The sequence below is a fragment of the Hemitrygon akajei genome, chromosome 14 (assembly GCF_048418815.1).
Source record: "Hemitrygon akajei chromosome 14, sHemAka1.3, whole genome shotgun sequence".
NCBI classification, from domain to species: Eukaryota; Metazoa; Chordata; class Chondrichthyes; order Myliobatiformes; family Dasyatidae; genus Hemitrygon; species Hemitrygon akajei.
Window position 1 is genome coordinate 4,149,057 of NC_133137.1, and position 24,075 is coordinate 4,173,131.

Below are 24,075 nucleotides of genomic sequence, written 5' to 3' on the forward strand. Positions count from 1 at the left end.
TACACCCATGATTGTGTAGCCAAGTTTCCATCGAACTCAATATATAAGTTTGCTGATGACACCACAATTGTAGGCCATATCTTGGGTAATGATGAGTCTGAGTACAGAGAGAAAATTAAGAACCTGGTGGCATGGTGTGAAGACAATAACCTATCACTCAACGTCAGCAAGACGAAGGAATTGGTTGTTGACTTCAGAAGGTGTAGTGGACCGCATGACCCCATCTACATCGGTGGTGCGCAGGAGGAAAGCTTTAAGTTCCTTGGGGTGAATATCACAATTGACCTGAATTGGTCTAACCAAGCAGAGTCCACTGCCAAGAAGGCCCACCAGCGCCTTTACTTCCTGAGAAAGCTGAAGAAATTTGGCCTGTCCCCTAAAACCCTCACTAATTTTTATAGGTGCACCATAGAAAGCATTCTTCTAGGCTGCATCACAACCTGGTATGGAAGTTGTCCTGTCCAAGACCGGAAGAAGCTGCAGAAGATCGTGAACATAGCCCTGCACATCACACAAACCAATCTTCCATCCTTGGACTCACTTTACACCACACGCTGTCGGAGCAGTGCTGCCAGGATAATCAAGGACAAGAGCCACCCAGCCAACACACTTTTTGTCTCACTTCCCTCCGGGAGAAGATTCGTACGGCCAGATTTGGGAACAGCTTCTTTCCAGCTGTGATAAGACTGCTGAACAGATCCTGACCTGGATCTGGGCCGTACCTTCCAAATATCTGGACCTGATTTGCACTACCTTACTTCTTTCCCTTTTCTATTTTCTAATTGTGATTTATAATTTAAATTTTTATTATATTTACTTTGATTTGTACTTCAGGGAGCGCGAAGCGCAAAAACAAATATCACTGTGATGATTGTATGCTCTAGTATCAATTGTTTGGTGACAATAAAGTAAAGTATAAGTATATGATTTCCTGAGTAGCACGATTAGAGTTCCTTCTTTTAGTTCAAAATTTTGTATGTCAGATGGTGATGGAGTTTAAAAATTAACAAAAATATGTACAGCCTCATCAATGTCTTTCACACTGCCGATAGATTTATATTGTATAGGTTGTCCAGAAAGCTTGGAAAGAAGGTCTTTATTCATGGCCTATAGTGCATCATGTTTTAGGTGCTAAAATTGCTCTTTCATGAAAACTATTGGTAACTTGAATGGCATTGAGTTACATTTGGGAAAATGAAGTGATGTAACAATCTACCCAAGTTTTCCATCACATAAATTTTTAGATTTGAAGAACCAGCATACTGATTTACTGAAAACCCCAAGATTCTTGGCAGTGATATAGTAACTATGAAGACAAAAGTGATTTTTTTTTTTCACCCCCAGGTTGTGAGAAAAAGGCAGCCACATATATCACTTTATAAATATTGATTTTATTTACTGTTGGAATATACCAGTGATTCATTAAGTTATATAGCATGGAAAAAGGCCCTCTGGCTCAACTCGCCTATGCTAACCAAGATGCCTATCTAATTGAATCTGACTTGATTGCATTTGGTCCATGTTCCTCTTAACTTTTCCTTCCATGCAATATCCAAATACTTTTTTTTTATATATGTCATAGCTGTACTTGCATCTATCCCCACGTTCTGGCTGCTTGTTCCATACATCCTTCATACTCTCTGATTCTCAGATCACCTTTCAATCTTTACATTGCTATACAAATTGGTTTCTTGAAGCACAGACCTGCTAGATTTGATAACAGTGGGATCAGATTCTAAAGTAAATTGCACTCAGTGGCCACTTTATCAGGTGCAGGAGTGGAATACTCCTCTGCATACCACTGTTGTAGAGCGTGGTTATTTGAGTTACTGGCACCTTCCTGTCAGGTAGAACCAGGTTGGCCAGTCTCCTCTGACCTCTCTCATTAACAAGGCATGTAGCAGCAACTCGATCAAAAAAATGCCGCTGCTGGAAACCACTTTTCATCACTTCTTGGCTCAGTTTTAGCTTTACTTTTCACCGTAGCCACAGTAGTGGCAAAGCTGCATCTTTAGCTTTAGAACAAATTTGTGACTTGGTTTTGTTCACACCTTTGCTTACTGCCAGTGATGTAGCTATCTTGTTAATTCCCAGACACTGAGTGTAGCAATCTTTACTTGCATTTCAATAATATCAGCAATGTCAGTGAAAGTAATCTTACGGTGGTGCCTTTTTTGCAGTTCACACTTCTCCATTTATCCCTAAGTATATAGGACAATTTATTTACTATAATTGTCATATTAGCAGGTATACCTTGCTCATGCATGTACTGCACTTCTTCCATGGCATTGTAACAGACTCTAAGAAAAAGACTGTAGTCTTCAAGAGCTTTCATGTCTTCTGATTTGAGATATGGCCAAGAAAGCTTTTTCCACGCAGCCTGCAGCAATTTTCTGCTCATCACCAAAATGTTCCTGTAGTAAAGCTTTGGCCTTTAGATAACCTTGCTCCAGGCTGGCTCACTAGCAACTTTTGACTAGCACTCTAGGGTAACCTCCAGTGAACTATTTGAGAAAATTGAGATGGTTGCCATACTTCATCATGGCTGCATCATCAGTCTTGCCTTCGATACTATTCTTGAAAGACCTCATATCTGAATGACACTGTAATGAATCGCCATCGAAGATTTGAATCTCTCTTTTATGTAGAAATGCAATGTGTTGTTGTTGCACCAATAAGCTTGTTATTTCCTTTCATGCTCTTGTGGGCTCTAGTGCACTACTTAGATTTCTATCATCTGAAACATGAGTGTCACCGTACTGTGACCTAATGTCCTCAGAGGCACCTTGTGCTATTGGATATGACATTGGTTTAGAGTGCTTCACTGGTGCAGGCTGAGAGCGAACACCCTGAGCTACCCCTTGGGATCCAAACCCTTAGCTCAGACATTTGAGGAACAAATATATCCACATTGACAGAGTATGTTGTATTTTCTGTTCCTTGTCAGTATAGGAATTCACACCATAGAACTGTCCTGCTGGAGCACATTTAGCGCCCACATAACTTGATGCCTTCAGCACTTTCACTTTGATCATCTTGGCTGCCATTTCTTCTTGAAAATTAAGCTGTTCCATCTTTCTTTACAGCTGCTCCTGGCTTCTCCGAAGGTATTCTGCCTGTTTTTCCAGTGCATGTTGATCTCCTAATACTGGTTGCCTTGCACATAACTCAGCTGAAGCAGCCTTGGTTCTGCTGCATGCCGAGTTATCAGATGCATGGGACACTCTGCTCGCAATAGAACCTGCTGCACACACATTAGACAAATTGTCTTAAGGGTGTGTGTCATCCTGAAACTCATCAGCTTTATACATAGTCAAAGCATGCCCTGTAGTTTGATAAATAGTTTTTCTTTAAGTTCTGACTTCAAAGTCTCTGCTTCCAGCTTTACTCGTGTTGTTTTCCAAGTGCACGAACCAGACAAAACAACAGCATTCAATATTTTGCACTTCAACAGAACGAAGCGCGGAACTCTTCGGTAACCACCACACGACTGAGCTTACAGTCTGCAATGACCATTCAAAACCGTGTTCCAATCCCAAACAACATCAACAAAAAGTCGTTACTTGCCACAAGCTACTCCTGGCTTCTAATTTCGCAGACACCTACGAATGTTAATGTTTGTTTGGTATAACTGCTGAATTCTTTTGTTGACAGAATGTAATGGCAACTCGAATAATTTGAGTTTGATGTATTGTACATTCAGAAATGCTCCTCTGTACGCCACTGTTGTAGAGCATGGTTATTTGAGTTATTGGTACCTTCTTGTCAGGTAGAACCAGTCTGGCCATTTCCTCTGATCTCGCTTGTTAACAAGTTATGTAGCGGCATCTTGAATAAAGAACGCTGCTGCTGAAAACCACATGGGTAGTTATCTTGTGTAACGTGCCCTCCAATCAACCCAATAGTAATGTTTCAAAAAGTTGAAGAAATATATTCAGTCCTTCATTAGCAACTAACAAAACATACAATCTTGTAGCGATGAAACTAAGCAAAGTTAATTCAAATCAAATTTGAGTTTAATTATTATTCAGCCATATGTGAATACAGCCAAATGAAATGGCATTCCTCTGGGGCCAAGTTGCAAAACATACACAGCACAAGGCACAGGCATATTCAAGGTGGTGAGCACAAATATAGTTATGCAAAAAAAGTACACGCATGCAATGTAATTAAGTGGTTCACAAAAGATATGGCACCCAGAACCAAACTACCCAGAATAAAGCATGAATATGTAACTCATTCCCTTCACTTTTACCACATCCTCACCCATGTGACTAGTTACCATAATAAACACACAATACAAAATACAATGCAGATAGAACACAGATGCATGGCTCCTACAAGGTGTATTCACCCACAAAGCTGCTGCTCACTGGATGTTTTTTTTTGGCTTTTTGCACCATCCTCTAAACTCTGGAGATGTGTGCATAAGAGATCTCGTCAGCGGTTTCTAACCTACTCAAACCACTCTGTCTAGCACAAAAATCATTCCATAGTCAAAGTCACTTAGATCACGTTTCTTTCCCATTCTGATGTTTGGACTGAACAACAGCGGAACCTCTTGACCTCGTCTGCGTGGCTTTATGCATTGAGTTGCTGTCCCATGATTGGCTGATTAGATATATAATGAGCAGGTGTACCTAATCAGATGGCCACTGAGTGTATCTTCAACCATGGAAAGGCAGAGATCCTAAATCTAGAGAAATTATCAAATAACATCAGTAAAAAATCTGAAGAACCGGTGGGTAGTAACGTGTAAGATCTATTAGAAACCAAAAGGTTAACCAGTGTATGAAGGTGGAGGATAACTTCTAAGTTAATGCCAGACATCTGTGTTCATAAAACGGGGGAATGATGCAAACACTGAGGTGAAGGAGGAAGACATTGAATTGTTAATGTGTTTATAAATATAGTGAAAGAATATTACTGCACTTCACATATGCCATGCATGGATGAAATAGATCCTGGACAGTTAAAATAAGCAAGGGAGAGAATAGAAATACCTTCCACTATTTTGCTGATCCTTTCTGGCTACTCCATTCACAGGGTCATATAGCACAGATACAGGCCCCCAACCCACCACCCCAACCATCAAGTACCCTGACTATACTAATCCCGTTTTACCAGCCCTTGGTCTTTAACCATCTACTCACTGGTGATTCAACTGCTCATCTAGATATTACTTAAATGTCTTAATAGATCCTTGCACCAGCTACCCAGGCAGTGTTTTACAGATTCCAACCACCCTCAGGAAAGATTCTTTATCAGATCCTCTCTAAGCTTCCTTACTGTCACTGAAACGCTGTCTTTTAGTTTTAGGCTGCTCTGTTATGGGGTATCTGAGGATTAAAATGTTAATACCATTGCACCACTGTTTGAGGAAGAAAAGGATAGAAAGAGTAATACAACTGATGCTAACACTGGTGGTAGCAAAATTATTGGAAAAAACTGAAGAGCAAAAAAAATTTTAGAAAGGCATAGGTTCATAAATGCCAACTAGCATTTATTAAGAATGTTTTGTGTCCAACTTACTGGACTAGATTTGCTGTGAATACAGCATGGAGTCTACTTCAGATAACAAAATAATGCCATGGCATAGTGTAAATATGATAGGAAGCTAAGAAATGTAAGTAAACAGAAAACCTTAGCATCAATGCCTTCTGGATCAGCTTATTTTTGTCCTGAAGATGACATGTGGGAACTATTGAAAATATCTGCTAGGGCCAGATAAAGCACTGTATTTCAATAGGTGTGTGGGAAACGTGTGAAAGCATTAGGAGAGGGTTCAGGGGAATTTACAAAGATATTGCTAAGGTTACAGAAGTTTTGTTATGAGGCAGGGTTGGCTACTCCGTTATTTCTTTTTGTACAGTGAAGGCGATGCACAGATTAACAGGGTGTGTTAAATTATAAGTAGCCTAGATGGGTATGAGAAGAGTATGAATATCAAGCATCAGATGGAGTGTTAGAGTGTTGTGAGTTGATGGTTTGGGAATGGAGATGGAGTTGGAGCCCAAATGATGATTGGGCCTGAAATTAAAAATGAACTTCTGGCACTACTAGGATACAGGCTGAGGGATAGGAGCTCAGGTTAGTCTCAATTGCTGATTTTTTTGGGTAGCATTGAGACGTCCTGAAATAAATTCATTTGATTCTACGAAATCTCTTGATAACATTAACTTCAAATTGCTTCAGCATTACTGACTTCAGATCAGCCTATTTTGATGGTTTTTATGTTGTAGCTGTAGACAAATGGTACTAAAATGTCAAGTACGGTGTCTTTAGTCACATTTGAAAGAATCCCTGTGTTATCTAATTTTCTTTCAGACGAACTCAAAATCTTGGATTAAAATACTGTATGATGAGCAATTTACTGTGTAAATTTTATTCTTTTGGAGTTAGAGAAGTGTTAATAAACTGCCACTGTGGAAGATGTAAGAATGGTGGATTGATAGTAACTCTTGAGGTACAGTTTTAAGTATTCAAAATAAATAAATAGCATCTATTATCTAAGTTATGTTTGTTATCTATTACTGTGTATAAAAACCATTACTGATGCTTGACTGCTATTCCAATTTTTTAAATTAGAGTACTTCCAATGTTTTCTTTTAAAGACAGATACTATTCTGGTGTCACCCATCAAACTTATTGTATAATGTAAACATGATCTCTTTATTTTATTACCCAGTGTTAATTGACTATCTGCAGTATTAAACCAACCACCACTTAATAGTTTTTACAATAATGAAGAGTAAAAAGAATATGCCTACCTAACTATTTGAATCCATGTATATTTTCCTTTGCATCTCTAATAGGTGAGCTCAAAGTTGCCATTTGGCACACCAGATTTCATGGCTCCTGAAGTATTAACTGTGATGAATGGAGATGGATGTTCTTCATATGGTGTAGAATGTGACTGGTGGTCATTGGGAGTGATTGCTTATGAAATGATTTATGGGAGGTCTCCATTTGTTGAGGGAACATCAGTCAAAACTATCTGCAACATCAAAAATTTCCAGGTTTGTGCTGTCTTCCAGTATCTTATAATGTGTTTATTGTTTGCTTCATTTTTTATTAAAACATACTGGTTAAAAAGCTTTATATTTAGATGGATTGCATTGTTTTTGTGCTTTATAAGTGTCTTTCTGTTGGTCCTAATGACACAATGAGTTGAATTCTATGTACTTGGCAAACCAGTGAATTCCTGCCCTTTTCCTTAGATATGTGAGAGTTGCCAAATAAAGGCTCTTTGGTTCTTCATGAGCAAAATGTTTCTATCAGCCGTAACTCGGATGTTAGATCAAAATATTTCCAGCTATAATGTCATTCTGGTTATCTTCTCTTCACTTCTTATTCCCCCAGGCAGTTAACCTGATCAACCATTCTAATTAGCCCCCTATTGCTGCAGTCACTGCACTGCAACCACTTAAAATCACTTGTAAATATGTGATTGTATTTATGCACGTTTTATTCCATAAGTTTATTTATACTTGTTGAATGTTGTTCTTTTTTGTTACCTGTTGTACCAACATACCACAGCAAATTCCCAATGCATGCTAATGTATATGATGAATAAAGTTAATCCTTGTTCTTTGACCAGAGGTTCTCCCCTGTGTTTGCATTTTGCACTTAAACTTTTTTCCATTGAATGTACACACAAATAATTTATAGCAACCAACCTGCCTGTTTTTGGGATGTAGGAGGAAACCAGAGCTTCTGGGGAAAACACTTGTGGTCATATGGAAAATGTGCAAACTACATAGACAGTGCTCTTGGTCAGGATTGAAGCTGTGTTGCTGTGATGCACCAGCTTGCTGCATAACAGTCAGGCAAGATTGGACGATGAGATGAATAATGAAATAATATTTTAAAGAGAAAATATAGTAATTTTGAATGAGTGAATCAGATGCCAATAGGATGAAATTCCTGCTCCAGATGAGCTGCATCCATGCATTTTAAAAGTATCTGGGAAAAGGTAGATGTGGCGTTAATATACATATTTAATAATTTATTAGCATAAGCTGTAGTTATTAACAGATGCTAAATATCTATGACAATACCTATATTGAAGGAAAGTGTAGAATTCTTGTAGACAATTCAGGTGGGGGGAAATGGAATCTTTTCCAATTAATTCTGTAACACAGAAGAACATTTAGAAATGTTAAGTTGAATAATGATTAGTCAGTCTGGATTTCAAAAGGAAAAATCTTGCTTGATTAACTTTTTGAATTTCTTAAGGAGATAACCAAGTAGATAATGTAATAGATAATATAGTTGATATGATTTACTTATATTTTCAAATCCTTTGATAAAGTACCCATAACTGACTAACAAATTATGTTGGAGATTGCAGGATTAGGGAACAAATAGAAAATTATATTGGTAGCTGCTTTCAATTTGGAAAGTAAACAGTGGATGGGTATTTGTTGTGGAAGATGGTGGACAGTGGAGTTCCACAAGTTTATTTGCTAGGACTATTGCTGTTCACAATTAATGTCAATGATTTACATCTGAGGAATCACATTTCCCTGCAGAAATAAATGGTTTATTTCTGCAAAGGGAAAATTGAGCAGTACAATGAACATGGTTCTCAGTCCTAGAGAACTGGGCTCAGTACACATCGTGAGTGCTGTCTGTGGAGTTAGCACATGCTGACTGTGAACATGTTGGCTTCCCCGGGATGTTCTAATTTCCACCCAAATGCTAAAGACAATTTGATTGGTAGATTAAGTAGCTACCGTTAATGATCTGTATTGTAGGTGGGCGGCAGGAGGATTAGTATAACTGGGTGTTTGATGGTCAGCATGGGTCAGAGCCGTTTTTTGTGCTATACATCTCTACTATGAAAAGTAGAGAATTTGTATTAGACCTCTTCTGAACCTTAGATCACAGTTGGTGAACTACATATGGTCTTGATTGCTAGATTTTAGGAAAGGTATGAGGAACTGGAGAAGGGTAGAGAGAAGATTAAATAATGATAGCAGAAATGCAAGATTTAGAAGAGCATGAACAGGACAGGTATCTATTCTATTGAGAAAAGAAGGCTGAGTGAATTGGGATTTCTTATTTTAGAATCCAACAGAGGATCACTACAAAAAATAAAGAGAATACTTGAGTTTGAGCATAAACTTACAACTAATATAAAAGTAAATAGTAAGATTTTCTGCAGATATATAAGAAATGGAAGAGTAGTTAAAGTAAAATTTGATTCCTTAGAGGATGAGTATGAAGAATTGATAATGAAACAGAGAAAAATGACAGATATATATATATGATTATTTTGAATTTGTTTTCATGATAGAAGATACTAAAAATACCCCAATAGTAGTAGATAATCATGAGGCAATAGAGAGGGATGAAATGAATGCTTAATAGACTGCATCCTGGGGTCTTAAAGGAAAGGGCTTCAGGAAATGTGGATGCATTGGTTGTAATATTTCAAGATTCCTTGGATTCTGGTGCATCCCAGAGGAATAGAAAACTACATCTGTAGCATCCTTATTCTAGAAAGGAGAGAACTAGAAAGCAGGCAATCATAGGCCAGATAACCTTACATTTGTCACTGGGAAAATGCTTAAATCCTTTATTAGTAGGTAATGCCAGATCAGTCAGAAAATCATAAGTCAATCATGCAGAATCAATGCAGTTTTATTAAAAGAAACTACATTGCACAAATTTGCTAGTTCTTTTGTCAATGCAACAAATGAATTGATAAAGGGAAAGCACAAATGGCAGTGTATTTGGATTTCTAGGAGGCATTCAGTATGATACCACTAAAAGTTACTGCACGAGATAAGAGCAAACAGGGTTGGGGTTATTTAATTAGCGTTAACAAGGGAGTGCAAACTACCAGAAAACAGTCTTAATAAGTGAGTCTTTTTTTGTTTTTGCAATCAGTGGGATGCCACTGGAACTTCTAAAACTTGTGATAGTGATGTGGATGAGGGTGCCAGATTTCCTGATGATAGGTGAGCTTATAAATTCTGAGGACACTAAGCAAGTAGTTGGAAGATGGGGTATAATGTGGGAGAATATGTTATTCACCATGAAGAAAAAATGAAAAAACAAATTATTATTCAAATAGTATGAAGGGATCTGCGGACCTATACATGAAACATAATCTCTTGGCATGTGGGGAAAACTAAAGGAATGTTGGAATTTATTGCAAAGGTTTAATGCAGCTTTCCAGGTGACTGGTGAGGCAGCACCTTGAATATTGCTGGAGCTTTTGGCCTCTGTTTAAGGAAGGGCCTGCTTGTATTACAGGCAATACAGTGAAAATTCAAGAGTCAAGAGGTTGATTCCTTGGGTGAAAGAAATGATATATGAAGAAAGGTTGATCAGGTTAGGACTTAAGTCATTGGAATATAGAGAAATGAGAAAGGATTTTATTGAAATATAGAATTCTACCTTCTGCAGATTTTTGATTTTCAAGATTCAGAGGGATAGGATGGATGCTGAGAGGCCATTTATCCTAATGGGGATAACTAAACTAAGAGCATAGATTCAGAATTTGGGAGGGCCTCCTGTTTAAGAGGAATTTCTCTTTGGATCTTTGGAATTTCCTATCCAAGAAAGCTATAGAGGCAAAGTCATTAAAATATTCAAAATGGAAATTGGCAGGCATTGGAAATGGAAAGGAGAGAGCAAGAAATTAGTGTTGGAGGCCCAGATTAGATCAGCTATGATCTTATTGAGCAGTAAATAAGATCGAGATGCCAGTTGGCTTGCTCTTCTGTTAAGTGGGTGATCTAAAAGTCTTTAAAATTATTAATAATTTTGTTAATGAATGCAGAGAAATTACTTCCACTCACAGGACGAAGTCATCAATGTGAGATATTCACTGAAAAATCCAATATGTTCCATACAGGAGACTTTTAACTAACCTCCGGGTTTAAAAAAAAGTGGAATGAAGAAGATTAAACTGAAAGGGTTATAAGCACCAGTCACTCGCATTGTGTTCTTTAGGGTGGGTTGCTCTGTAACATGAAAATGGAAAAATAGTTCTTTGAATTTACACTTATATTTAGAAATCCAAAGCAAATGAAGCCATTCTTTAAATGAGACATTTGATTGACTGGTTTACGTGGTACACCCACCATTTCCTGGAGAAAAATTAGAACAACAGATGAAGATAAGGAAAAGAAACAGAAGGAAGACCATTTGGCCCACACTGCATGCTCCTCCATTCAATAAAATCATGGCTATCTAAGAGATGAGCTTTATTTGTGACATGTACATCGAAACATAAAGTGAAATGTGTTGTTCTGTATCAATGAACAACACAGACCAAAGACTGTGCTAGGGTCAGCCCTGCAAGTGTCACTATGCTTCTGGCAATAACATAGCATGCCCACAACTTACTAACTCTAATCTGTACGTTTTTGGACTGTGGGAGGAAACCCATGTGGTCATGGGGAGAATGTACAAACTCCTTACAGACAGCAGTGGGAATTGAACCGTAATTGGTGATCACTGGCACTGTAAAGTGATGTGCAAACTGCTATGTTACCATGCCACCCCCAACTTTGACTTCAGCTCTAACCTCATATCTCCTGATAAAAGGGATATTTACATATTAAATATCACAAAATAAAATTGAATATTCATGGGCATTGTTCTTAACCTGCCTTGAGTAGACTTGGTGCTGGATGGGACATTTTAAAGTTGTGATAGTGTTACTATAAATAATCTGACGAGAGATACCAGACTAGATCTGGGACCTCTTTCTGCTGATCAACATGATTTAAAGAGGAGCTTATTTTGCATGTTTCCTGGCTAGTAATCTCCCTTAGTCAGGTGATAAAGAGTTTTTAATTATATTTTCATGATGTTCTCTTATCATAGAGATCTCTGAAATTCCCAGACGAGCGTAAAACAAGTAAGGAGTTTCTAGATTTGGTGCAAAGTCTGCTGTGTAAAGCTAAGGAGCGTTTGAATTATGAAGGACTCATCTGCCATTCATTTTTTACAAACATCAACTGGAACAATATCAGGCACAGTAAGTTATCTTTATTGAATTGTATAATTATTCTGACTTTATTTGATACAGTTCTGTATATTGACTAAATTCCCTCTCACTGTGCAGTATACATATGCAAAGATATAATAACAACTGGATGATCTACATAATGGTTTGATAATGTGTTGGCCAAAGAACAACAGTAAAGAACAACAGTACAGAACAGAATAACAGCGTGGCACAGTAGCACAGTGGTTAGTGCAATACTTTACAGCGCTAGCTGTAAACTTGGGGTTCAATTCCTGCCACTGTAAGGAGTTTATACATCCCCCACATAACCACATGGGTTTCCTTCGGGTGTTCTGATTTCAAAAACATATGGTTAGGAATAGTGAGTTGTGGGCATGCAATGTTAGCGCTGGAAGCAAGGCAAAACTTGCAGGCTGCCCAGCATAATCGTCATTCATTTGATTTGATGCAAAATGATGCATTTCACTGTATGTTTCGATGTTTTAATGGATATGTGTGAACAGACCGCAAGAAATAAGGACTGGGAGCAATACCTCTGCCATGATTATTCTCCACTTTGGTACTCCACATGGCTGCATTATCAGCTCCCTACTTTGCTCACTAACAATTACATGGCTGGGTTCTGCTCTAACTCCATCTACAAGTTTGCAGATCAGAATCAGATTTATTAACACTGATGTGACATGAAATTTGTTGTTTTGGAGCGGTAGTACAGTGAAAAGACAAAAATCTATCAATTACAAATAAAAGAAAGAAACTGAATATTGAGATATTATTCATGGATTGTTCAGAAATTTGATGGTGGAGGTAAAGAAGCCATTTCTGAATTGTTGAGTGTGGGTCTTCAGGTTCCAGTACCTCTTGCTGGTAGGAGCAAGATAAGAGCATATTCTGAATGATGGATGCTGCCATCTTGAGACACCCCTCTTGAAGATATCTTCTGGTGGGAGGGTTATACCCATGATGGAACTGGCTGAGTCTATAACCCTCTGCAGTCTCTTGTAATCCTGTGCATTGGAGTCTCCATGCCAGGCTGTGATGCAACCAGACAGAATGCTCTCCACTGTACATCTGTAGAAATTTGTAAGAACTGTTGATAACATAGCAAATCTCCTCAAAGTAGTAGAGATGCTGCCATGCTTTCTTTATGATTGCATTGATGTGTTGGGCCCAGGATAGGTCCTCTAATATACTGATGCCCAGGAACTTGAAGCTGTTTGCCGTATCCACCATTGACCCCTTAATGACAACAGGTGTGTGTTTTTCCAACTTCTCCTATGTGTAATCCACAATCAGTTCCTTGGTCTTGACACCATTCCTCTCGCTGATTTACCTCATTCCTGTAACCCTCCACATCACCTGCTGAGATTCAACCAAAATCAGTGATGTCACTGGCAAATTTATAGATGGTGTTTGAGTTATGCACCTCTATGATGGGCCAAATCTAAAATAGCGATGCTTTGAAATATAGTAAGGAGTTGGACAGCCTAGTGGCAAGGAATCATGACAACAATCTTTCCCTCAATATCAGCAAAACAAAAGATCTGGTCATTGACTTCAGGAAGAGGGGTGATGCATACACCCCTGTTTACAGCAATGGTGCTGAAGTTGCGAGGGTTGAGAGCTTCCGTTTTCCAGGCACTGATAGCCTGTCCTGGTCCAATCACATAGATATCACAGCCAAGAAAACTCACCAGTGCCTCTACTTCCTAAAGAAATTTTATATGTTGTCTTTGACTCTCACTACTTCATAATCGATGCTCCATAGAAAGCATTCTATTGGGATGCATCGTGGTTTGGTACGGCAACTGCTCCACTCGAGACAGCAAGAAACTGCAGAGAGCTCAGCACATCATGGAAATTAGCCTCCCTGTATGGAATCTGTCTACACTCCTCGGTAGAGCAGCCAGCATAATCAGACCAGACCCACCCTGGACATTCTCTCTTCTCCTCTCTCCCATGGGGCAGAAGATACAAAAACCTGAAAGCACATACCACCTTGCTGAAGGACCACTTATGTCCTGCTCTTATAAGACTACAGAATGGTTCCCTAGTACAATAAAATGGATTCTATCTCACAGTCTACCTCATTATGTCCTTGCACCTTTTGTCTATTTGCACTGCCTTTCCTCTGTAACTATAACCTTTTATTCTGCATTGCTGTTGTTTTACCTTGTACTATCTTAATGAACTGTTGTAATAAAATTATCTGTATGCATGCAAAACAAAATACAAACTGTACCTTGATACATGTGAAGACAATAATAAACCAATTTTTCCTTCTGGACCTCATACAGCAGCAGTAATGTACACTACTACAATCTGTAACCTGGTTGCTCAGCATACTGCTCACTTTGCCTTTGCTATGAGGGTACGGAATTTACCCTCATCCAATGAATAGAACTGAAGGGCTTGCCAGGAGCAATATCAAGTGCACCTAAAAATGAGGTGCTGGCCAAGTAAATATTACCTTAAGCATAGACCATTACAGCACAATACAGGCCCTTCAGCCCACAATGTTGTGCTGACCTTTTAACCTACTCTAAGATCAATCTGACCCTTCCCTCCCACACAGCCCTCCATTTAAAAAAATTCATTCATATACCTAAGAGTTTCTTAAATGCCCCTTATATATCTGCTTTTACCACCACCCTGGCAGGGCATTCCAAGCACTCACCACTCTGTGTAAAGAACTTGCCCCTGACACCCCTCCTATGCTTTTCTCTAATCACCTTGAAGCAAATCAGAATCAATTTTCAAAACACAGAAAGAAGCAAACCCCCAATTGACAGATCAGATCAAATCTCTTGTCCTACTACTCTAGTCACAGACAGTTACAGACAATTAAATAGTTAACGTGAGGAGGATCCTCCAAAAGCTTCCAAATTCTCAACTATGGTGAGGCCCAGCATGAGTGCTAAAGAAAATATTGTAGCGTTTATAGTCAAATGCAGCCAGAGCTACTGAATAGATGATCCTTCTCATCTTCCTCCTGACAGCTCCACTATCACAGAAGCCAGTTTCCACTCAATTCAATTAATTTCATGTAATAACAAGGAACATCTGTGAGTACTGGATATAGCAAGAGCTCCAGTACCTGACACCATCTAAGCTGTAGGTCTAAAGAGATTGCTTCAGCTGCTGCTCACGCCAGTCTGTTGGTGTACAGTTACTATTCTGACATTGCCCAGGTATGATCCTTTCATAAAAGTAATCTAGCTAATTATTACGCCTTAAGTTTACTCTCAACAAAGTGAAGAAAACTAACATTGACATGCCATCAAACAGAGCTTACTCACCAATTAGCTTTCATTAGACTATTTGTGTCCTGGAAGTGAGCTGAGAGAGCAGCCTTTGACATTTGACCACGTGTGCTATCAAGGAGCCTTAATAAAACTGAAATCAATGTGTATCAAAGGGAAAACATTCCAATTATATCTTGCATGAGAAAAGCTGATGTGGTTATCATCCCAGACACCAGACACAGCCCTAAGATATTACTGCATTCTAAGCACAGCTGCCTTCAGGTGCTTCATCAAAGACTTTTTCCCATTGTAAGTCTATAAATGTAATGTTCATTGATTGTGTAATGTTCAGTTCTATTTGCAACTCCTCAGCAAATAAAGCTGCCTATATACCTGATGCTGGTGCAACAAGAGCAAGATGACATTCTGACACCGGCTGATACAATGCATGTTTTAAAAACACTGGGCATTGACTATTTTCACCAAAATAGAATCCAGCCACCTATTGAAATTCCGTGTCAAATCCTCCATATTCTATTAGACTATAAGATGGGAGCAGACTTGGGTCATTCAGCCCATTGAGTCTGCTCTGCCAACAAACATGGCTAATTTATTATCCTTCTCAACCCCATTCTCCTGCCATTTTTCTGTAACCTTTGATGCCCTTACAAATCAGGAACCTATCAACCTCTACTTTAAATAAACCCAATGACTTGGTCTTCACCACCGTTTGTGGCAGTGAATTCCACAGATTCACTACCATTTCATTAAAGAAATTCCTTGTCATCTCTGTTTTAGAATTCTGGTGATTATCACTGACTAGTAATGACCTGATGGATTGAATGGCTTGTTTCTGTGTTGTATCTTTCACTATTGTTTCAGGTAAATTATCTTTTCTTGGGAAGATACAGGTGTTATCTGGTAAACCACAGTTTAACTGATACAAAAACAGTTTAGAATGTAGCAGCTTTTCAAGTCTTCCAGGATCTAGTTCAAAATCAGTTTAAATATCGATGTGGAAACAGCACTGAAGGATGCTTTAGTGTAAGTGAAAATGCACTTTTGGGTTTTGTTTGGTAATGTTGCAGAAATGTTACACATAATTAGATATCATTCTTTTTTAATGCTCTTAAAATACGGAGTGCCAAGGGGAAAATGTAGATTAGACATTCTTGGTTGTATTCCAGCATTTCTTTCTTCCCACATGTATTAGTTATGAGTATCAATCCTTAGGCCTAGTTTACCTCGGGTATAAATGACATTATTTTGACTGTAAAGCTTCTCCAGATTGAAATAGATTGCATAATTTATAGCACTCAATAGCTCACTGATCAGTGAATTTATTGATTATGTCGATCTTTTCCTTTTGTTTCTATATTTACTTTTACAATGACAATCAAAGAAACATTGTCATAGGCCTACTCAAAAAACTGTTTATAATTTTTTTTACTACTCTGTCCTAACAATTTATGTTTTTAACTGTCAATCTGCTCTGGCTTTTAAAATATGTATATCGTGCTCAGATCTCTGCCCAATCATATTTGTTTGTGGGTGCTTAATAGAATTCATTGGTCAGTGACTGGGCAACTCGGATTGGGTAAGTGGTGCTGGTTGTTGGAAGGGAAAATCCAGGTTAATAAAAACAGGGATGGCAATGAACACCTTTGAATGTGCAGGTATTATTATTATTATTATTATTATTTGATAATAAATTAATAAAAATAGGAAGTCAATGTAATTATGTAATGTTTATATTACTAATCGGAAGTACTTGATTTTGCCAAGCACTGATAGTCAAAAAAGAAACATCCCAGAAATTAAAAATAACAACTGAAAAACTCAAGCCTTAACAGCCTTGAATTAAATGAGCAGTTTTATACACAGCATAAGACTAATATTGATGCTTGTGTGTAAATATCAATAATGTGCAGGATTTTTTGGCATTTGGTGAGAGTTCTGCTTGCACATCACTACAGCCACCTATTCTGTTGACTTGTAACTAGGACTTTATAATGAGCCATACATAGATGATTATGTAATGAAGAAAAAAACTACAGTGCACAGTGGAACCAGTGAGGTTTTTCCTTTAGAAATGGGTAATATTGTACTGTTGCTCCAGTAATCTAATAGTCTTTACATAATATGCACTACTCAAATAGGAAAATTTGTGCTGATGTGTTAACCTGCTATGGACTTCGATGAGAAAAGAATACTCATCACTCAGTGGTTTATTTAGATTAATTCAGTAACTGGATTGTGGATGCAAGTTATTTCTTTTCCATTGTGGCTTGATTTGTATCTGATGTCGATCTTGTTCATGACAGATGCTATGGTATTACAGGTATGTGAGCATGATTTGGTATATTTCATGAATCCACTTATGAACTATATAATGCAGCATTAATGTTAGAATGAAATAGGATGCCATGGAAACAGGACTGCCAGTGTAAGCAGTGCTACAGTACATGAACAGTGTGTAGGTGTTCCATCCCTCTGAAGGATGGGCTCACATTGATCTACAGCATAATTACAATCTCCAAGCTGCATGCTAACCCTTTCTATGCTGTTGGTGAAGCGAAGCTGAGAACTGAACTCTAGCTAATAATTTGTTTTGTTGTCTAATATGTTTTTTTCTTTGCTGCTTAATATTTTAGAATAAGTTGAATTTCTGCTAATCAAGTATTTTTGTCACTATACTTTAATGCCTATTCCACTTTGTAAATACAGAGTGAACAGCTCTGGGTATTGAGTCATCCACGTGTAATCTATTTGCTCAACTGTTTGCTTCCCCACCCACCCCACTCCCTTCACTAGTCAAAAACCAGTGATATGCAGCTTATGTTGTTTTACAGCCCTCTGTTACCTAGAAGATCACTTTCACCCAAGACTTGGCAGAAAATATTAGAAAGCTATTTAACTAATTTGTGGTGTCTGAAAAAGTGCCTGGCAATGTTCTTTGACTTTACCACATTCATCAGCAGGTGGTTATCAAGGAAAGGATTCCAGTTGATTGCTATTCCCTCCTTCCAGAGTAATAGTCCTGAGATCAATTTTCATGGCCCTTTGGTTGTAATTTTGTCTACAATAACAAGGAGTGTAAAGATGCTACAGTGGGGAGTGTACCAAGGTTTACCAGGATGATCCTTGGGATGGCAGGTTTGTCATGTATGAAAAGATTATGCAGAATAGGTTCATACATTATTGAGTTTGGATAAATGAGAGGTGACCTCATTGAAATTTGCAATGTTTTTAAGGGCTTGTCAAGTAGATGCAAGGTAGATGTTTCCTCTGCCTAGTCTTATATAGAACTAGGAGTTGTGTTCCTGAAGTAAGGGTTAGCCATTAAGGATAGAGCTAAGAAATTTCTCTATCCCTATAAGAAGGTGCAAGTCATTGGAATTTTGTGGCCAAGAAGGTTGTGAGATTCAATTGCTGAATGTATGTAAGGCAGAGATAAGTAATTTTTTGGACCATTTAAGGAATAGTATTGGATTAGTGCGGGAAAGTGGTTTGAGGGAAAAAAGATCAATCATGATCTAATTGAAAGATGGAGCAAACACTAAAGGTTGAAATGCTTCTGGTGTTTCTTAATGTTCTTTCTTTTCTGACTGTTTCAGCATTGTGCCTTGTGTATTTTCCTTTAATGTATTTTGAAAATCCTTTACAGTCATGGTACAATTTGTAACTTCTATATTGAAACAACTTGAATGTTTAATAATGAACACACAAATGTGGAAATAGAACCAACCAATAGAACATATGAAATGTGGAAATAGAACCAACCAAAAGAACATATGAAATTAAATGTTTAGATGCTGTACTTTGAAACATATAGTTGCTGTTATTTTAAATCATTAAGGGATCATTTTTTTGGGAATGAGTGAGTTTATGAAGGCAAATCGTGTTTTACTGGTAGGAGTATAGGCAATGCCAGTGTTTCTCAAACCCAGTAGGCTGAAATGTTTGCAGGAAGGGTGCAACTTCTCCAAATAAGCATGGTAAGCTGTACTTGTATACCATCTGGTGGTTAGTTACTGTGCAGCATTTACTGAAACCTCTCTCCCAGTTGGGAAATGATTTATGCTGCAGGAACCAAAACGACAGAAAAAATAGATAATGAAGGAAAATAAACTGAAATTGCAACCACAGTAACAGTTGGCAGTAAGCTTGTTGTGGCTTACTGTTGATACAATTGCAAAACCCCAATAAAATAAACTCAGAATATAGAAAAGGAAGAGAGTTGAAAACAAAGTCACAATTAAGGAGGAGGAACATTTTTTTGAGATGTACTTATCTACTTGTAGTAATCTTTTCTGAGACATAAATTGTTGTTCAGTGGCCTTTGATTATTCTACTATTTGACTTTTTTGGAACCACACTTTAGAACAGAGAAACAGAATTTGCTGGAAATCTTGAGAAATACATACAAAATGTTGACGGAACTCAACATGTCAGACCTCAGCATGGTAGTAAAGGAGGTTGTGGACTAACATATGGGAATGGGAATAGGTTGGAGGCGCACCTTTGCTCTGTCTGCCAAAAAATGGCTGGATTTACCGGTGATCATCCATTTCAATTTGACTTTCCATTCCCATTCCAACATGTCAGTCCATGGCTTTCTCTACTGCCACACTGGTTGGAGGAGCAACACCTCATTTTCCATCTGGTAACTTCAAATCTGATCGCATGAACCTTGAATTCTCTAACTTCTGGTACTTTCTTCTCCCTCCCCCTTCTTTTTTCCATTCCCTGTTCTGGTTCCCCTCTCACTCCTTTCCTTTTCTTCTGCTCTCCTTGCCTGCTCATCACCTACCTCTTGTGCCCCTCCTCCTTTGCTTTAGCCCATGGTCCACTACCCTTTCCTATCAGATTCCATCTTCTCAGCATTTCACCTCTTTCTCATCTCATAGTTTCCCAGATCACCACCTCTCCCCCACCCACTCACTTTAGAGCCTTTCAATATTCTAGTAATTTCTTAACTACTTCATTAAACTTTTAATCTTGATTGTAAACTGCCTAAAGCCTAAAACATGCCATAGTTCTGGTGATGTTAAGAGACTATGCAGGTTGTTCTCGAATGACTGGTATCTATTTAGGAGCACTCCATAGATCACAAAGCTGCTTAGTTAGTCTAAAATTTGACTAGCCCATTCTCTTGTCATGAGTCTTCCTGCTCTGCCAAATGGTGCAGTCCAAGCAAAATAAGATCCACGTCACATTATACAGTGGTTCCATTTGATAATGTCCCTGAATTCTGTAGTAGTCATTGATTCTTTTGTTTACAACAAAGCAGATTACCTTCGTATGTACTGAAAGGTTCCCATCAGCTATTCATTAGTAGTGAGGTCGGAAGATATTAGCAATATAACCCTGTGTGGAAGCTCTGTTACAAATCTATTCAGCTCAGAACTGCTATGGTTAAACCTGCAGTCTTTCAGAAGTAGATTGGCACAGTATACTGCATTGCTGACTGAATCTAGCTATTGGCACATTCCATTTTGGAAAGATTGTATGTGTGGTGCAGGAAGAAAGTTTCTGAAGGCACTAATCTGTTTCTGTCAGTTAGTTTTACAGCAGTAGTAAATTAATCACTTTCAGGGAGGAGTCTTGATTTGAAGAATGAAGATCATCAGAATATATTGATATTTGCAGTATTTCAGGATGCTATGTAAGTAAGCAGTGTCTTCATTGCTGGTTAGGAAGAATAATAAATCCATAGTGTGACTATTTTGGCTTTTAATATAACACAAAATACTATATAAATAGAGTAATGAACTTCTGTACAGCCAGGAGCCCTTTGATATAGAATAAGGAATGAAATGCTTTTTTAAAACAGGGCAATGGGTAGAGCCGAGACTACCTTGTATAATTTTTCTGTTGCTTATGTATCTTCATACAGATGCAGTAAAAAATATATTGCAATGGAGCTATGGAGTAATTATAGAACTGTATTAGAGACCAGCCTTTATGGCTGTCAGGTTATCTGTGAGTAAGATCCACTTTTACCTCGAACTGATGTAATGAGCTGTGACAGCCTATTGAACAGACTGCTCCAGTAGTGACTCACTTCCCATTTTTATTGAAGATTACATTCCGACTGTTACCTCTTTAGTCTCCCCATTATTCCTGAATTCCAACAAATCTTGTTTTTTCCTCGCAGTTCCACCCCCTTTTGTACCCACCCTGGAAACTGATGATGATGTGTCCAATTTTGATGAGCCAGAGAAAATATCGCACCCAATGATCAAGGCAGAGCAGCTGAACAAATTGGGTTTTACAGGAGAGGACCTGCCTTTCGTAGGATTGTCCTTTACCAAGACACTGGCTGCACTCTCTCGCTCAGAGTAAGTGTAATCACTCAGTTAACTCTTTCACTATCAGTGTAAGCATAACGAGAGTAGCAGTGTGTTTCAATTTTCAGAGAAAGTCTGACAATTCTGTTTTGAAATTTCTGTGGAATGTAAAGTTATACATTGATGTTTTAATACTGAGTAATGTATAAATATTCCTTTGCAAATGATCATTAAACTTACAAAATCTTCCAGCATAGGTTAACTTGTAGAGAATTATTGCTTTTATAATATTTATTGTTTAATTATAGATAAAATTGATCAGGATACCTACTGTTAGCATTTGAATACTGTGATGGTGCAGCCTATTCCTTGTTTTCTTTCTGTGAGCCCTGTTATTTGGCTCCTTTTTGATTGTTCTCATTTGTAGATAAATATCTTTACTACTAAATATGCATCTTTTACTTTAAATTATTGTGCCCTTGAGTATCGTTTACCTACACACTTTAAAATCTTAGAAAAGGTATTTTCCTTTTATTAATAAACTGTACTGAGCCAAACTAGAACAGAGATGGACTGTATCTGGATTCTGCACAAGTAACAACCTACAACTTAAGCTGACAAGGCCATTTCTAAGAATATCAACCTATTCTTGATAATTGTGATGATATGTTGAGGTTCCTCTCAGAACCTTAGTTGATGGCAGAATTATACATAGCAAGTTATTTTGTTGATGCATTTGATCATAATCATAATAATGGATGTATATAAAAGCTTCTGTGGTGTAATAGTTTTATACCGCTAATAGTTGAATTTATTGTGGGGAAAATAGTAATCTAAGAATGTAATTTATTTTAGCTCATTTCCTCTGCACTGGAAGTCATCTCATTTGTAAAAACAAGTGATCTGTATTTTTATAGTACCTCATCAAATCTTGGATGTCTCAAAGTATTTTAAAAAGTTATACTTTTTTACTTTGCATCAATTATTATGTAAGAAACAATAGGAATGATTTTGCAAGCAGCAAAATCCCACAATCGGCAAAGTCAAACTTGAGGTTATTGTTAAATGTTAAATAATTGAAGTTATTGTTATTGTTAAATATATGTTAAATGGGTGCAAAGAAATATTTATTGCAGCAGCATCACAGGCACATAGCATCATATAGTCAGAATTCGCAGGAAAAAGGAAACATAATTTATGCATGATTTTTGCAAGAAAGCTCACAATTTGAACAAAAGAAAAACAATGCCCATTTTAATGGAAAATTGTCATAATGTTGCTAAAGTGTAGTAATTAGGGTTTCACCAGTTGGTTTCAGAACTGAGTGGTTGCAGGGAAGCATGAGGCACATTGCTGTAGTTTTATTTTTTATTATGTGGACTGAGAAAGTATATTGTTAAGGGCAGCAGGAAAACTGTTATTGCCTTTTGAAATACTCTCAGGGTGTTTGATCTTCTTTTGAATGAATGGAACAGATGTATGTAGTTTTGGTTTAATATGGAACTGAATTTATGGTAATTTGCAGTAACAACAAAGTACTGCAAATACAGTATTCAGCAAGGTTGAGAAGAATCTACAGAGGCAAAGAGGCAGATTTAAGGTATTTCATTAGAACTGGAAAATGTTACATGTAATCATGTTTTTTAAAGGGGAAGCAAAGGGTGATGAAATAATAAAGTTATTAGCTTGTTAAGCAGGGGTGAGTAAATAAATAAAGGATGACTGTACAAGAAAAGAAGGAGAAAAGTCAAGAAATCTGGAAAGTGGAGGCTGTCCTTGTCTGTCAATTTTATTCACTCAATAAAGTATTGGAGGGTAGCTGGTTATTTAAAATGACAAGCAAAGATACCGGTACTTGTAAAATAGCTTACATTTATGAAGCAGTACCTCTATTGTGTGTTAATTACCAGACAAGGAAAAGTTCCTTCCCAAAGGCAGAGGGTGTGTTTAGAATGAATTAAACATCATTACAATATATACATAGAACAGCTGATCGTATGGCATAACTTTTAGAGTTTTATCAACCCAAAATTAAACATCTCATATATGTTACTGTCCAATGAGGAGAGATTGGGTGTGATTGCACAGTGCTCTGAGGGGATTGGAAGAATGACGCATGATCTGGAATGAAGAGATTTTATTGCCCATTGCTAATTGTCCTTGAAGTGGTGGTGTTCTGCTTTGAACCATTGTGGTCCTCTTGGGGAAGGAATGTCCACAGTGCAGTTGGGTAGGGGGCTTCAGAATTTGTACCAGTAATGCAGAAACACTAAATTATTATCAAATCAGCAAGGTGCATCTCTTGAGAATTCTGCTGTTGTTTGTGCCTGCTCTATTGTCTTTCAGGGCAGTGGAGGTGCTATTTGAATAATGGAGGCATACAGCGTTAAAACAGTCCTTTTGATCCAATTTGTTCATGCTGACCAAGCTGGTCCCATTTGCCCGTGTTTGACTCAGATACCTCTATACCTTCCCTATCCATATACCTGTCCAAGTGTCTTTTAAATGCCATAATTGTACCCACCTCTACCACTTCCTCTGGCAG

The 24,075-nt window shown here is 37.8% G+C and overlaps 1 protein-coding gene across 8 annotated transcripts in view; it reads left to right on the top strand.

The window, feature by feature from the left end:
• Nucleotides 1-24,075, top strand: part of LOC140738238 (citron Rho-interacting kinase-like) — a 244,104-nt gene that overhangs the window by 41,942 nt on the left and 178,087 nt on the right. For 5 of the 8 annotated variants that reach the window (XM_073065370.1, XM_073065371.1, XM_073065378.1 and 2 more), the window contains 3 exons: nucleotides 6,816-7,019; nucleotides 11,848-12,001; nucleotides 21,398-21,581. In XM_073065370.1, the coding sequence (XP_072921471.1) occupies nucleotides 6,816-7,019; nucleotides 11,848-12,001; nucleotides 21,398-21,581 (542 nt within the window). Of the gene's footprint in view, nucleotides 1-6,815; nucleotides 7,020-11,847; nucleotides 12,002-16,839; nucleotides 16,914-17,488; nucleotides 17,579-20,703; nucleotides 20,906-21,397; nucleotides 21,582-24,075 lie in introns of those variants that run through there. The other 3 variants (XM_073065375.1, XM_073065377.1, XM_073065376.1) reach the window with 3 other exon arrangements.